Source organism: Fundulus heteroclitus, unplaced genomic scaffold, assembly GCF_011125445.2.
Source record: "Fundulus heteroclitus isolate FHET01 unplaced genomic scaffold, MU-UCD_Fhet_4.1 scaffold_60, whole genome shotgun sequence".
In the NCBI taxonomy this organism is placed as follows: Eukaryota; Metazoa; Chordata; class Actinopteri; order Cyprinodontiformes; family Fundulidae; genus Fundulus; species Fundulus heteroclitus.
Window position 1 is genome coordinate 916,361 of NW_023397033.1, and position 17,613 is coordinate 933,973.

Here is a 17,613-nt window from a genome sequence, read left to right on the forward strand (position 1 = left end):
AGAGCACTGCACGAACCAACTATTGGCGGGAAGGGAAAAGTGGGGAAGCTTTTGCTATTGGCCGAGACCGTGGCTTATTTAATTATGCGCATTTTTTAGGGGCCAAGGTGTACAGAAGGAGGGATGGTGTACAGGCCTGTCCAAATATCAATAGCACCAATGGTGGTGGGAAATGGTACTGCAGCATATGGCCAAGAGTGGAAATCTGGGCCCGTTTTGTTTCTGGAGCTATGCCACCAGCCAAGCAATATTTGATTTTTGATAATTGAGGCCTTTGCAGCTCATGGATTTGGACCAAACTTATAAATGCTCATTTCCTGGAAGTGCTCTACAACATGCCACTAACCACATCTTATCTCATTGCTAAAAGGAAGTAGCTATAGGAAGGGGATACAGGTATGAGCTCTTCCCTGTTGGTAAATGCCTGAAAGGGGCTCCTGTATGCCGAGTTGGAGCTGGAACAGACAAACTGTGTGTGAGCTGTGTGCCATCAAAGGTTTCACATTTTCACCTTTTGACCCCTACTGTGTCCACGTGGAACCACCCAGGGAGTTCAAAATCACAGATTCTGCTCCTTATAAGGTCACCTACAAAATATGTCAGCCTCCTGTGGAAAAAAACAACAAAAGCTGATTGCCCCGAAAAAAATCTGCCAACTTCCTAAGGGCTCAAGACAGTATTTGAGTCTCAAAAGCTGAGGCAGAAAGGTTTATTTATGCGCAGTGATACCAAAATTTAGATATGAGTTCTAGCTCACCCCTCAACCGCCGTCTGTAATTTTTGTGCCTCTGGGTGCTTGCGTCTAAGAATGGAAACCGTTTGAAGTATGAAAAAGAGATGCACAAAACGCACTGCTTCTAAGAAGCAGTGTGTTTTGTGCCACTGTTCAGCATAGGAGCAACGAAGTGTAACAAACTTGGTACCAAACAAAAGAGTCAATGGAGACGATCGAAACAAGCCCACTCGAGCCCATCTAGCTCTATCCTTTGTCTCCCAGCAGCTGGCTTTTTCACCTTAATGAGGCCTTAATTGGAGTCGCCTAGAAAGCAGTGTTTTGTGCCACTGTTTAGCAAAGGAGCGGCGTAGCCTCACAAACTTGGTACCAAACGAAAGAGTAAATGGAGACGATCGAAACAAGCCCACTCAAGCCCATGTAGCTCTTTCCTTTGTCTCCCAGCAGCTGGCTTTTTCACCTTGCTTAGGAGGCCCCATTGAGGCCTCCTAGAAAGCAGTGTTTTGTGCCACTGTTTAGCAAAGGAGCATCATAGCCTCACAAACTTGGTACCAAACGAAAGAGTCAATGGAGACGATCGAAAAAGGCCCACTTGAGCCCATGTAGCTTTTTCCTTTGTCTCCCAGCAGCTGTTTTTTTTTTCACTTTAATGAGGCCTTAATTGGAGCTGCCTAGAAACCAGTGTTTTGTGCCACTGTTTATCAAAGGAGCATCGTAGCCTCACAAACTTGGTACCAAACGAAAGAGTAAATTGAGACGATCGAAACAAGCCCACTTGAGCCCATCTAGCTCTTTCTTTTGTCTGCCAGCAGCTGGTTTTTTCACCTTGCTTAGGAGGCCTCGATGGAGCCGCCTACAAAGCAGTGTTTTGTGCCACTGTTTAGCAAAGCAGCATTGTAGCCTCACAAACTTGGTACCAAACGAAAGCGGTAGGTTATTTTTAATAAATATAACATTGTTTTATTAAGTTCAGCATGTGGCTACCACTGTTACAAACTGTAACCTGTCCTACCAAACATTTAGAGATGTTGCCTAATGCATGTCAGAGCTCCAGCAGGGGGGGGGGGGTCATCGTTCCAGCACTCTTACCCAGCGAGAGGCACTCTTCCTGGGGAAAGGTCTCTGACTGAGACACCCCCAGCCTGGAAGTGGGAGATAATTTTTAATTTTTTTTTATTTCACATTAGGGGTCTGAAAGCTATATTTGCAAACGGGTTAAATAATAATTTTAACATTATATTGAAATAAGTGGCTTTTTTTTGAGTACTGTCTCTAGTATGGGGTGGATACGAATTCTAAAGGAGTAGCTCTAATTGTGCGTATGGTAAGGCAGACTTCGAGAAGGGGGGGTCCAGTCAAGCACTCTAGCCCAGCGAGAGGCACTCTTCCTGGGGAGAGGTCTCTGACTGAGACACCCCCAGCCTGGAAGTGGGAGATAATTTTTTTTTTTTTATTATTTCACATTATGGGTCTGGAAGGTATATTTGCAAACGGGTTAAATAATAATTTTAACATTATATTAAAATAAGTGGCATTTTTTTTTTAGTTCTGTCTCCAGTATGGGGTGGATATGAATTCAACAGGAGTAGCTCTAATTGTGCCTATGGTAGGCAGACTGGGTCAGAAGTCAAGCACTCTGGAGTGCTTGACTGAGTATAGACAAATGCCGGACGCCAGAGGCAATGAAACGTATTGGCCCTGTACGGCCGGTCCATGTTTCGGCCGCCCATTGGCCGAACACGGACTCGCGTGTTCGGCAAATGGGCGAACGTTTTCCGTTTTTCCCTTCCCGCCCCCTGCCGCGCTGGCGCCATCCCCTTTCCGACAGGTTGGTGGCGCCGAAGACCCGACGCCAGCGGCAAAGGGAATCTATGGGTCCTGTACGGCCGGTCCACGTTTCGGCCGCCTGGGTCCTGTACGGCCGGTCCACGTTTCGGCCGCTTGGCCCTCCCAAAAACGCGCCACTTCGACGGACGCGCGGGTTCGGCCAATGGGCGAACCTTTCCCGTTTTTCCCTTCCCGCCCCCTGCTGCGCTGGCGCCATCCCCTCTCCGATAGGTTGGTGGCGCCGAAGGCCCGACGGCAGCGGCAAAGGGAATCTATGGGTCCTGTACGGCCGGTCCACATTTCGGCCGCCTGGCCCCTCCCAAAATCAAGCCCATTTGACGGATGCGCAGGCTCGGCCAATGCGTGAACCTTTCCCGTTTTTACCCCTCCCACCCGCCGCGGGCTGTACGGCCCTCCCCCGCCGGCGTACGGGCCGCGAGGCGTACAGGCCGTACGGTTCGCGACCCTACCCCCGGGTGCCACACTGTGGATGGAGCCCGCGCTGCGAGCAGAGAAGGGCTTTCTTTGGGGGCCGCCGCACGGCCGCGCATACCTAGACATTGGGGCCGTACGGGGCTGTACGGAAATGGAGGGTCGCGTTACGCCCGCCCGCTCCGAAAATTTTGGTTTTGGCCCTAGGGGGGGTTTAGGGATAACTGACAATATATAATTTTTTGTTGTTGTTTGGAGTCAGTGGAACAGATCATAGAGATCTGTACTTGACAGCAGTCGGAAGGAGTGTATTAGAGGGGTCTGCCCATTTGGATGGGAATAGTGGGTTTGTTTTTTCACACAGTTTAGTATTCGTTTGTTGTGTATGTTCAGTTGTACATGTTGTCCCTCTTAGACATATTTGTAGAATATGCCATTTTCCTTTGTTGACATGACACAAGGAATAGAAATTAAATGTACATCCTGGAATTGTAGAGGCTTACATAAATCTAGGAAAATTAAGCAGATCATGAATAAACTGAAGGACTTGAAGTCTAAAATAGTTTTTTTTTTTTTTTACAAGAGACCCACATGTTAGAAGAAGAATATATAAAAATAAGCAGAGATGGCAGGGGAATATATATGCAGCTTCCTTTACATGAAGAGCCCGTAGAGTGATGACACTAATCCATAAATCTGTTCCCTTTCGGGTCACAAAAGTTATTAAGGATAAATTTGGCAGATATTTGATTGTACAGGGGTCCCTTTTACAACATAACCTGAATTTAGTGAATATATATGGTCCCAACATAGATGATTACAATTTCTTGTCAAATCTTTTTCTGACTCTCTCATCCCTCTCAGGTAAATACATTGTTGGGGGGCATTGGAACTGTGTTCTGGATCCCACTCGCGACAGATCGACCGGGACTGACCAAACACATAATAAATGTGGAGAAACCATTTGTGACTTTATGAAAGAGTTAAATATGGTAGATATCTGGAGATATCTAAAACCAACCGACATAACCTATTCCTGCCACTCAAGTACATTTAATACATACTCTCGCATAGACTACTTTTTAATTTCAGCAGATTTGTTAGCAAACGTAAATGACTGTTTCTATGATAGTATATAACTATCAGATCATGCTCCTTGTAATTTATTTTACTCTAACAACAAATTGGTGAAGGATCCCCCCAGATGGAGCCTACATCAAAGATGGCTAAAGGATGAAAAGTTCCTTAAATATGTTGAGGAAAGGATAGATGAATATTTTAATGTGAATTCAACACAAACTACAGCCTGTATTAAGTGGGATGCTTTCAAGGCCTGTTTAAGGGGTTACATAATCGGTTACACCTCATCAAAATCCAAAGAACAACGTAAGAAAAGGCAACAGTTAGAGTTTAAAATAAAAACACTTGAAGAACAGGTTTTTAGAGATGGTAACTCATTAGCTGAGAATTAATTATTGCTGTTAAAAGCACAATACAATAAAGAATCTGCTGACAGAGCAGCCTCCAGTTTATTAACGTTAAATCAATCGTTCTATGAATAAGGAGAAAAGCCTGGAAAACTTTTAGCATGACAAATTAAGCAGACGGACACCCAAAAAAACATAACATCTATTATCAATAGTAAAATGTGGTAGAGCCGACCAAAATTAATGAAGAATTAAGAAAATACTATGAAAGACTATATGACTCAAGATAACTCTGACTTAAAGGAACATAATCTCTTTCTTAACAAGTTAGATATTCCAAGTATAGATGAAGATTATAGACAACAATTGGAGGTTGAAATTAATGAAGAGGAAGTAAGTAGGGCAATTGACAGCATGAATCTGGGGAAAAAAGCAGGACCTGATGGGTTCCCAATAGATTTCTACAAGAAATTTAAATTGCAACTAATAAAGCCTATATTAGAGATGTTTCAGGAAGCGTTTTCTCACTGTGGGCTTCCTAAATCAATGATGGGAGCATTAATTATTTTGTAACCCAAACCAGGGAAACCCAATAAAATAGGTGTGAAAACCTGAGACCAATAAGTTTACTTAATGCCGACCTTAAAATACTTATTAGCAAATACAAATTATTAGCAAAACGTTTGCAAGATTCACTTCCATCAGTGATACATAGGGATCAAAATGGTTTTGTTTTTGGACGCCAAGGCCTCCATAATGTGAGAAGGCTTTTTAACATTATTCATGGCCTAGACAACAAATCAGATAAGGCTCTGCTTTCTCTAGACGCCCAGAAGGCATTCGACGGGGTCGAGTGGCCCTACCTTTTTAATGTCTTAAGTCGATTTGGTTATGGAGATACATTTAAAAAATGGGTGCAATTGTTATATTTGAATCCTACTGCGGAAATATTGACAAATAATGTATCAACCCCAATTACTATTAAACGTGGATGTCGTCAAGGGTGTCCGCTGTCACCATTGCTATTTACGTTAGCAATGGAACCTCTGGCCATAGCTGTAAGGTCTCATCAATCTATAACAGGTATTACAATTGGGCAAGTAGTTCACAGACTCTCATTATATGCAGATGATGTCATCCTGTTCATTTCAAATCCAAATAGATCTGTCCCAGCTTTGCTAAAACTAATAGAGGAGTATGGTCACATTTCAAGGTATGTCATTAACAGATCTAAATCATCTGCGATATTATTGGAGGAGAGAGAAAATGAAACACCACCTCGGGTTCTTTCTCAGTTTCAAGTTGTTAGTGAATTTACTTACTTAGGAATTCAGGTGTTTTCAAATTTGGATGTAATCGTCAAACTATGAACGTTTGACAAAAGAGATTACTGAGAATGTCAATAGATGGATGCCCCTCCCCTTGTCATTGATTGGTAGGGTCAACATTTACATAATGAGCATACTTCCAAAAATATTATATGTCTTTCAGAATATTCCCCTGCCGCCTCCTGCAGACTGGTTTAGTAAAATCAAGAAGTTAATGACTAGTTTTTTTTGGAAAAATAAACAAGCCACGGTTAGATTGTCTCTCTTACTTTTACCCTACAGTGAAGGAGGACTGATGTGCCCGAATATAGTCTGGTATTACTGGACAACCCAGCTTAGGACCATTCGATACTATTTTAGTACTAAAGATGTCCCCCAGTGGACAGAAATGGAATCTAATTCTGTAAGTCCACCTCTTCCTTTGTTTATTCTGTTCGATACAGTAGCTAAATTAATGAAAAAAACTGATAACCCAATTGTTAGAAATATGGTTAAAGTTTGGTACGATGTAAAGAAATTTACAAAAGAGCCAGTTACATTGTCACAATTCACTCCAATATGGGGAAACCGTGATTTCAGTCCAGGTAGATCAGATGCCGTATTTAAACAATGGGCTCTTAATGGAATAGCCAAAGTCCAAGATTTGTATCCAGCAGGTTCAATTTATATGATGTCATTTGAAGCACTCAGGCAAAACTTTAACATAAATAGAAAACACTTTTTTAAATATCTTCAACTTAGAAGTTATATTAGGACAAAACGAGGCAATGATATAACGAAACCACCAAAATCCAATTTATAAGAAATGGTCTGCAAAGATAGCTCAAGCAAAGATGCAATTTCAGAATTTTATAAATTAATAAGATCAAATTCATTAGAAAACTCAGTTCTAAAATTAGAAGCATGGAAGAAGGATTTAGGGATAGATTTGTCATTGGAGGAGTGGCAGTCTGTCTGCACTAAGACTCATAAACAAACAATCGTTTCACGCTTAAGGCTGCTACAGTATAAGTTAATGCGAGTTTATGTTACACCAGTTAAATTAAACAGGTATAATTTTGATATACCAGACACACGCACAAAATGCTCTGACGAAAAAGGTACACTGTTTTATTGCTTCTGGGAATGCAGGGCAATTAGGATTTTTTGGAGAGAAATAAAGCAAACTATAGAACAACTTGTTTCAAAAGAAATTCCTCTGGATCTAGGTTTTTTCATTCTGGGTTTATATCCCAAAAATATTAAATATACCAAGTGTGAACAGTTATTGATCGATATATGTCTGTTACAATCTAAACGTCTAATTGCACTTTCCTGGAAGAAAACAGCAGCACCAACTATCAGGCACTGGGTCAGACAAATGTTCACAACTTTACCCCTGGAACGTATAACATATCTCCTAAAAGCAAAAGGTGATTAATTTGAAAATATATGGAGACCCTTTATGATTCTTGTGGAAGGAATGGACTTATCTGAAGACGACAAGGACAATTAAATAATGCCAGCTTGGAAATCTGGTTGATATCAGAGCCTTTGTAACCAGTTTGTGTCTCTTGCTGAAAAAAGTGTAAAAGTATTCAAATGCAGATTTGCATCTGAGAGGGTGTTCGTTGTTTTTTTTTTTTTTTTTGGTATGGTTCTTGTATTTGCTTATACGGTATGTATAATTGTTGAAAATAATAAAAACATTGATGGAAAAAAACTTTGACAATGCAAAATTCTTCAACAATTTGATCCACTCCCTTCCTGAAATTGACACCCACACTATTGAAAAATTACCTATTGATACTTGAAGGTGACATGAATACTGTTGGTATGGTTTCAGTGTTGGATTGTTATTCTGCCAAAAAGCTTTTCACTCTCGAAGTTTTCTTTACTTTTCCGATCATTTTTACAAAATTACAGTGCTGTAGATGTGTGGCGATATTTATACCCATCCACCCAATACTTTTTTTGCATTCATGATACTCGGATTTATTCTATTTGGATTCGAAAGGTTTCTGGTGTACCAGCAACTCAGAGGATGTCAGTAGCAAATATGGCCATGATCAGAACAAACATTCACTCACACACACACCGACGCCCATATACCCTGTTTACACTAACCCTTTTTAACCGTGCCGAGACCAGTCAGAGCTCGGTAACCAATATAACTATCGAGTGTAAATGGAATGCAAACTGAACTGAACCGAGCCAGATACAACTGGACCACACTAAATGCAGACCAGTTCCATGTGTGAGCTTGGCCTGGTTTTTCAGTAGCCCGGTTCTCAGATAACAAAGAGTGCAGGCCGCATCATCTTACAGCCAGCTGACATTTCAGACATTCATAAAAATACTAGCTTCCCTACCGTGACACACGATTTCCAATAATGATTCTGCTTAGCAGTGTGATGAACCTCAGCTTCTTTCGTTTCCTGCGTCTGTAAATCCTTATAAGACATTCGTTTCTCGTATCCACTTCCCAAAGCCGACTCTGTCAAGTAAATTCACCAAAAGTTGCATTCTTCGCCTGACTCTCCGCAAACAACGAAATATAACCAAACATAACTTCCTGAATGTTACGGGCGCCGCCATTTTTATTTGCTTGATTTCCTCCTTCAGTCCTAGAGGGCAGTAGCACCGCAGATCGTCACTAGGAAGCGAGGAAACCAAGGAACCGAGATAGCGTGATGTATAAATGGTCGTCAGAACCAAACTCGGATTGGTTAACTGATCCAAGCTCGGACCGAGCTCGGCATGAATCTGTTTAACAAGGGTAGTGTAAATGGGGCTATAATCTACATGAACTTACATGCGACAAGTCTCCAATGTAAACCTTCTGCTTAAATGTCTCGTTATATGTGCTTTTCACATGCGGAGGTTTTTTGATTTCTCAAACTGTATCCTGGTTAAGGATAAAGTGTGAAATCTGCCTTTTTTTCCTCTCCCTCCCCAAAAGCGGCTCCTATCTTTCCACAGTGTTAAAGGCAGTGCCCTATGGAAAACGCATCAGGCGGGGTCCTTGGCAGCAAGGCCTCGGTCAAATCGCTCCCCCGAAATTTTTGTGATGTATGTGATGGACGGTTGTACTGGAACTGTAAATTCCCTCTGGGGTTTTTAAAGTATTTCTGATTCTGATACACCTGGTATGGCCATTAGTACAGTTTGGGAAAGCTTGAAAGCATTCTTACATGGGAAAATTATATTGCTTATATTATACTGCTCACATACTAAGAAACAAAAGGTAAAACATTTAACTGAACTGACAGATCTGATGTCACAGCTTGATAAACATATTGTGTCTACTCGGTCTTCTCTAACCCCCAGTTGGTAGAGGCAGATGACCGTTCACACTGAGCCTGGTTCTGCTGGAGGTTTATCCTTCCCATTAAAGGGGAGTTTTCCTTTCCACTGTCGCTTCATGCTTGCTCAGTATGAGGGATTGCTGCAAAGCCATGGACAATGCAGACGACTGTCCCTGTGAATGCTGCTTGTCAAGGCTTAATGCAATCTACTGGGTTTTCTTAGAAAGGAAATTCGTTTGACCGATCTGTATAATCTGATTGAATTAGACTTTGGAAAGTGCCTCAAGATGACATGTTTCACGAATTGGCGCTATATAAAATATAAAATAAATTTTATTGAATAAACAGCATTCCAAAACCCCCATCTCAGGATTTATTTAAACAAAGACTATCTTTGCAAACTGAGTTCAATTTAATTTCCATTCAATCTGAACGTATGATTCTTAAATCTAGAACAATGTGGTATGAGCATGGGGAGAAAGCATCTAAAATTGTGGTGCATCAGCTCCATAAATCCAAATTTAATTCCTGAAATTAGAACCCAATCTGGTCACTACAAATCTACAAGAAATAAGAGTTTAAATTTTTTTTTTTACCCTCTATGAACCAGAATCTTAAAAATTCCCGAGCTGTTTGACACTTTTTTCTCTCGAAATGATGGCGATTCCAATTTAAGATTCTATATTTAGGGACCAAATGGAGCGACAAATTACAGTAGAAGAAATTAATTTAGCAATTAATTCAATGCAGAATGGAAAGTCTCCAGGACCAGATAGCTATCCAGTTTAATTTTTCAAGACCTTTAAAGATAGTTTTTCTCCACTGTTACGAGATATGGTCATTGAATCATTTAATTCGCAATGTCTTCCCCCAACGTTCCGTCAAGCAACTATTTCTTTATTATTGAAGCCAAATAAGGATCCGCTTGAGTGTTCATCATATCACCCCATTTCGCTGTTAAATACGGACATAAAAATACTGTTGAAAACCCTGGCTCTCAGACTAGAATGATGTTTACCTCATTATTTCTCCTGATCAAACAGGATTCGAAAAGGGTAGGCATTGTTTTTTCAACTTGCATAGGTCAATTACAACTTCTGAGATCGCCTTATCACTTGACGCTGAAAAGGCTTACAACCAGGTGAAGTGGGATTATCTGTTTTACACTTTAAATAAATTTGGGTTTGGCCATAAATTTATGTCTTGGATTCAGGTACTCTACTCTTTACCTATGTCGCATGTTCGAACAAATTCATTACCCTTGTTACTTCCCGCTCCACCGCGGGACGAGACAAGGGTGTCCCCTCTGTCCCCTCTTCTATTTGCGTTAGCAATTGAACCGTTAGCAATCAAGTTAAGAGCAGAAGATAATGTTATGGGTATCTACAGAGATGATCAGGAGCACCAAATACCTTTATATGCTGACAACCTCCTTGTCATGATGCAGTTTTGGCCTGCCTGTCTCCCCATGAAATTTTCAGCACTTTCCACCTCTCATGCAGCTCAGTTCTCACTCCACCTCCTCATTAGTTCCACTTGCCGTTCCTAATTAAACCTGGAATCAGTACACCTGCCAACACCTCTACTTAAACCTCCCTCAGTCTGCTCTTCTCGCCGCAAGCTTGCTAGCCAGAGCTTCCGACGTCTGCCTGACAGAGTTCCCTTTGTTGACGCCTTCCTGCCTGCCTGCAAGTAATCTCTCTGCTGTGCTGCTGGTTCTCCTGCTACCTCAGCGCTCCAAGTAATCTCTCTGTTGTGCTGCTGGTTCTCCTGCTACCCCAGCGCTCCAAGAAATCTCTCTGCTGTGCTGCTGGTTCTCCTGCTACCCCAGCGCTCCAAGTAATCTCTCTGCTCTGCTGCTGGTCCTGCTGCTACTCCAGCGCTCCAACTACTCTCGCTGTTGTGCCGTCGGCTGAACCACACCCCAGCGCTCCAACAACTTTCTCTACTGTGCTGCCAGCTAACCTTGTACCCCGGCATTCTAAGAACCCACTCTGCTGCCGAGCTTCTGGCTCCTCCTGCATCTCAGCGCTCTCACACCTGCACTGTATGCTCCTTGGCTCTCAGAGTCTCCCTGGACTTACAGCTCAGCACCAGCAGCCCTCTGGCTCTCTCTCTCCAGTCCTCCAGCACCTGCAGTCCTCCAGCTCCTGCCATCTACAACCTTCTGTTCCTGCCCAGTCAAGACTCTGGTTCTCTCTCTCTCTACAACTCATCCTCTCTTCAATAAACTCTTTAAAACTAAGCTCAGTGTGTGGCTGAATTCGGGTTCATCAGAACAGTTCTGAACAGTACAATCCGGTTAGCAGGAACACGACGCCCACACTGAGCCTAAAGTCTTTGTTCAAGGAGCTGAGAGGACTGCTGGACTAATGTGCCACCCTCGATCCACCGTGGTTATGGCTGAGTGTGGCAGGGGCTTTGTGGGATCTGTGGAGGGACAAGATTTAGCTCCTGCCCAATCTGGGAATCATTGGCTTGGAGAAGAGGTCGACGGGATAAAAGCGACAGCCCACGCAGACTCCACAGGCCGCCACCACAAAGACCACCTCTCACCAGGCTGTTTGCCCCAGCTGCTCCCGCCGTCACCCCTGGTGCTACTCCCGCTGCTGCTGCTCCCACCGCAGCTCCAGCAGCAGCTTTTTCCTCACCACTCGGCGCCTTTCAGCAAACACAGCGTGCTCGTCGGTGAAGGAAGTCCTCCGCCGCTCCATCTGAAGCTCAGCTGGACACCACTGCTGCCTCACCGCTAGCTAAAACCAACATCACCTCCATCTCCCTGGTGAGTTGGCCCAACGTCATTGGCGCTGCTCCAGTGAGCCTGGCTAGACACCATCCAGCGACACGCAGTCTTTTCCACTGCCTTCACGACACTCAGCTGGCCGCTCAAGTGCGATCCTGCGCCGAGAGCCGCGCCTCCTCGCGCTACATATTAAGGAGTGCAGACTTTGGGACTTCTTCTATGGGGACAGGGACGATCTGTTCCCCAACTGAGATGCTGCGCCGTCAAAAGACCGTCTCTGCTCCGTCGAAAGACCCGTCTCTGCTCCGTCGAAAGACCCGTCTCTGCTCCGCCGGTGGCCGAGAGCTCCGCAGCTGCTTCCCCGGACGCTGGAAGCCCTGCTGTTTCGCCGCTGTCCAGTGTCCTCAAGCCTCCGGAGTTTCACCAGTGATCTCAAGCCACAGGAATTCTCCAGGGATCTCAAGCCACCGGAGTTCTCCGGTGCTCCCAGACCACCGGAGTTCTCCAGTGCTCCCAGACCACCGGAGTTCTCCGGTGCTCCCAGACCACCGGAGTTCTCCGGTGCTCCCAGACCACCGGAGTTCTCCGGTGCTCCCAGACCACCGGAGTTCTCCGGTATTCTCAAGTGGTCTCAAGCCTTCAGAGTTCTCCTGTGGTATCAAGCCCCCAGAGTCCTGCTGCCGGCCTTCAAGGTTCCGCCGGCCGATTGAGATGGTGTTCCGCCGTCGGGGTCGCCTTCTGCGACGCCCGCCAAACACTCTGCTGCTCTGCCGCTGAGGTCGCCCTCCGCGACGCCCGCTGCAGACTTTAATGCTCTGCCACTGGGTTGCCCACCGGAGGAATCTCTCTGCTGTGCTGCTGGTTCTGCTGCTACTCCAGCGCTCCAACTACTCTATATATATATATATATATATACACACACACACACTACCGTTCAAAAGTTTGGGGTCACCCAAACAATTTTGTGTGTTTCATGAAGTCACACTTATTCACCACAATACGTTGTGAAATAAATAGAAAATAGAGTCAAGACATTGACAAGGTTAGAAATAATGATTTGTATTTTAAATAAGATTTTTTTTACATCAAACTTTGCGTTCGTCAAAGAATCCTCCATTTGCAGCAATTACAGCATTGCAGACCTTTGGCATTCTAGCTGTTAATTTGTTGAGGTAATCTAGGGAAATTGCACCCCACGCTTCTAGAAGCAGCTCCCACAAGTTGGACTGGTTGGATGGGCACTTCTTGCGTACCATACGGTCAAGCTGCTCCCACAACAGATCAATGGGGTTCAGATCTGGTGACTGCGCTGGCCACTCCATTACCGATAGAATACCAGCTGCCTGCTTCTGCTCTAAATAGTTCTTGCACAATTTGGAGGTGTGTTTAGGGTCATTGTCCTGTTGTAGGATGAAATTGGCTCCAATCAAGCGCTGTCCACTGGGTATGGCATGGCGTTGCAAAATGGAGTGATAGCCTTCCTTATTCAGAATCCCTTTTACCCTGTACAAATCTCCCACCTCACCAGCACCAAAGCAACCCCAGACCATCACATTACCTCCACCATGCTTAACAGACGGCGTCAGGCATTCTTCCAGCATCTTTTCATTTGTCCTGCGTCTCACAAGCGTTCTTCTTTGTGATCCAAACACCTCAAACTTGGATTCATCCGTCCACAACACTTTTTTCCAGTCTTCCTCTGTCCAATGTCTGCGCCCATCTTAATCTTTTTCTTTTATTGGCCAGTCTCAGATATGGCTTTTTCTTTGCCACCCTGCCCTGAAGCCAAGAACCCTGCAGCCGCCTCTTCACTGTAGATGTTGACAGTGGTGTTTTGCGGGTACTATTTAATGAAGATGCCAGTTGGGGACCTGTGAGGCATCTGTTTCTCAAACTAGAGACTCTAATGTACTTATCTTCTTGCTCAGTTGTGAAACGCGGCCTCCCACTTCTTTTTCTACTCTGGTTAAAGCCTGTTAGTGCTGTCCTCTGAAGGGAGTAGTACACACTGTTGTAGGAAATCTTCAATTTCTTAGCAATTTCTCGCATGGAATAGCCTTCATTTCTAAGAACAAGAGTAGACTGTCAAGTTTCAGATGAAAGTTCTCTTTTTCTGGCCATTTTGAGCGTTTAATTGACCCCACAAATGTGATGCTCCAGAAACTCAATCTGCTCAAAGGAAGGTCAGTTTTGTAGCTTCTGTAACGAGCTAAACTGTTTACAGATGTGTGAACATGATTGCACAAGGGTTTCTAATCATCAATCAGCCTTCTGAGCCAATGAGCAAACACATTGTACCATTAGAACACTGGAGTGATAGTTGCTGGAAATGGGCCTCTATATACCTATGTAGATGTTGCACCAAAGACCAGACATTTGCAGCTAGAATAGTCATTTACCACATTAGCAATGTAGAGTATTTCTTTAAAATTAAGACTAGTTTAAAGTTTTCTTCAATGAAAATTAATGTTTTAGTTGTCCTGGTTCAACACACCTAAACCTAATGCGTGCTTAATTAGTAGGCATCTGCAAACCTTGATGAAAGACTGAGAAGGTAAATCGTTCATTTGAATCAGATGTGTTCGGAACAGGGATAGATCAAAATCATGCAGCAGATCAAACCTAAAGGACTGGAGTTGGACATGCTTGGTCTAAAAGATATTGGTTCTATTAAAGCAGAAATTAAATCAAATCTGCAATATGACCGATTGGGATGGTGAACCACATTACTTTATAACTGTCAATATAGCATGTTCTCAACAAGTCAACAGTTCTATGGTCATTCTGAGAGGTCCTACAATATTATTTGCTTTGATTGACAGCAGACCCTATGAATGAATTAGAAACAGATCCCAAATGTAATATAAAAGTAAAACTGAATAGTTACACAGAGAATTATTCAAAAGTCTGGCAGATCTAGATTTAAAGAGATTAAATAGATTTCACTCATAAATAAGAGGGAGAGAAAAAAGATGGCTCGGCATATAGGGCTGTATTCTGTGATATTATTAGAAAATTAAGTGGAAGAAAAATCTTTGCAGCCCCCGATAAAATTGGCAGCATTATGTTAACCACATCCACATTTCCCACATAAAAACAATACTAATAAGACCTGTGACACTTGCCTGATTTGCCGAAGTGAATCAATCTTTACTTTGTCATAGCCCCCGTAATCGACATATCTAATCTCCACCTCCTCAGTTTCTTTATAGAAGGTGATGACCTGCGCTCTCCACCATGCTCCATCCACTGCTGGAGCTGCACAGATCACACCAACTGAAAGGGAACATGAATAATATTTTTATCTATGAAAAAAAATTACAAAATAAAATGTGGCACCAGCATTTTATTTTACCTTTTTCAAGAGACTGGTAAAACTTTACTTTCAGTTTACCAGATACTTATGTACTTGTTGCAAGAGTAAACCGTCACAATCAGCTATTGGATGAGAGATTTCTCAACAATTACCTTCAGCAGGTGAGGGCAGTGCTGGGGTACCTGGCTGGGAATAGCAAAGGAACATCTGCTGATCGAGACTCCGTAGAGCATGGTAGGTGGGATGGGTGTGCTGCTGAACAAATATGTGACCAGCTGACACAATGTTAACCACAATCACTTCAACTGTCACTCCACTAGGCAGAAGGAGCTGAGGAGAAAGGTCAAAGGATCAATCTGGAATAAATGTTAGGTCATCCATGCTCATTCTTGGCTTTTTTCATTCCAAAAACTAGAGTTGTGACACTGACAATGAAATAGCTCATCCTTACCCAGGAAGTTATGGGAAGTGATGGTAATGTGAGTGGAGGTGCATATAAATTAGTCAAGTCCAGATCTTTGAATTTCTTGCCAATAAAAGACAGAGCCTTATCAACTTGCTGCTGCAAACCTGGAGACAGATTAAGCACAATTACCATTAAATTAATTAGAAGCTGTATGACAACAAGTTTATGATATTTACTTGTTATGGCAAACTTTAATGTTCCTATTTTACTTTATGTAAGTAAGCTGTTAAAAAATGCATGTATGATTTTTTTTGCACTCACCTTCAATGTGGCAAATTTGGAACTCCTGTGTATAAGGCAAAGTGGAGATGTAGATTTTTGCACCAGAATTCTGCTTCAGGAAACTTACATATCTCCCTTGCTTTCCAATCAGTCGCCCTACAAGATGCTGACACAAGAAAGCAAAATGGTCAAGAAGGCTGTGGAAATCTCAGACTATGTGAATAAAAATAAGTTATTTAGACATACCAAGTAAAATTTATATATATTTTTAAAAAGATCACTGCATTTTTAACAGACAACAGTGTGGTACTAGACCTCTATGGAGTCGAATCCAAACCTATTTAGATAACTCACAATTTTTTAAATATCTTGAGGACCACACCTTTTCCAGCCTACATTAAAGCCAATGCACTCAAACTATGTTCCTTGGGAACCACGTGCTTTCATCCCAGATGTGCAATCAAAATAAGAAGCGTAGGCGGGCGCTAATGAGCAACTGATAGCGTAAGACGTGCAACTCGGAGCTCTTGCAGAGTAGGATATAATTTCATAATTAAACGACATTGAATCTATAAACTATATTCTAAACCCTACAAAAACTCAACCAGGGCATTGAAGGAGGACCCAAAGTGAGTTCTAGCAAAGTCAATGGCGTCAAATCTTTGAAAATATAAATACGACGGCACGTCCACCACAAGGCCCAACACCTCCTCGGGTAAGAATTCAGGTAGCCCCACCTCGGCCACGCCCGAACCTGGGAACACATTGGCCATGGACACCACGTCAATTAAGGCTGACATCCTTTCATCATTGAGAAAAGATATATCTGTGGCAATAAGAGGAATTGAAAACCGTTCTAGCAGACGACATTGAATCAATTAAGAGGGAACTTATGGCAACCTATGGCACCGGGGCCCCCCAGGGCACCGTTCTGTTTCCATTTCTTTTCACCCTCTACACCACGGACTTTACTTACAACACGGACAGCTGCCACCTTCAGAGGTTCTCTGATGACTCGGCCATCGTGGGCTGTGTGTCTGAAGGGAACGAGCTGGAGTACCGGTCGGTCACCATGAACTTTGTGGACTGGTGTGAGGAGAACCATCTGTGTTTAAACTCCAGCAAAACCAAGGAGATGGTGATTGACTTCAGGAGAAGACCCCCACCTCACTCTTCTGTGAACATCCAGGGGCAGGACATTGAAACTGTGGAGAGTTTCAATTACCTGGGTGTTCACGTCAACAATAAGCTGGACTGGATACATAACACCGACGCTCTATACAAGAAGGGCCAGAGCCGCCTCCACCTCCTGAGGAGGCTGAGGTCCTTTGGAGTGAGCAGGCCTCTGCTTAAGACCTTTTATGGCAGCACAGAGCGGGACAGCAAGAGACTGAATATGCTGGTGAGGAAGGCCACTTCTGTCCTGGGCTGCACTCTGGACACAGAAGAGGAAGTGGCCGAGAGGAGGGTGTTGTCCAAGCTCACATCCATCATGCACAACACCTTCCACCCCCTGCACCAGACTGTAGAGGAGCTGAGCAGCTCCTTTAGTGACAGACTTAGACATCCTGTCTGTAAAAAGGAGCGCTACCCTAACTATATATATATATATATATATATATATATATATATATATATATATATATATATATATATATATATATATATATATATATATATAAAAACACGACTGTAAATAAGACATCTGCCCATTCCCATTTCTTTTTGTATTTTTATTCTTATTTTTATCTTTTTATTTGATCCGCTGTATATATGAAGATTCACTGTATATAACTGATGCGCCTTTCCCTACTTTTGCACCTTCTCTTATG

General features: G+C 43.1%; 1 protein-coding gene across 3 annotated transcripts in view; it reads right to left on the reverse strand.

Annotated features, from left to right (window-relative positions):
* The window catches only part of akap1b (A kinase (PRKA) anchor protein 1b), a 130,882-nt gene that overhangs the window by 78,780 nt on the left and 34,489 nt on the right, over nucleotides 1-17,613 (reverse strand). For all 3 annotated transcript variants that reach the window (XM_036133290.1, XM_036133289.1, XM_036133291.1), the window contains exons 4-7: nucleotides 15,821-15,947; nucleotides 15,545-15,663; nucleotides 15,246-15,423; nucleotides 14,903-15,053 (exon numbers count right to left, since the gene is read on the reverse strand). In XM_036133290.1, coding sequence (XP_035989183.1) covers nucleotides 14,903-15,053; nucleotides 15,246-15,423; nucleotides 15,545-15,663; nucleotides 15,821-15,947 — 575 coding nt within the window. The remainder of the gene's footprint in view (nucleotides 1-14,902; nucleotides 15,054-15,245; nucleotides 15,424-15,544; nucleotides 15,664-15,820; nucleotides 15,948-17,613) is intronic.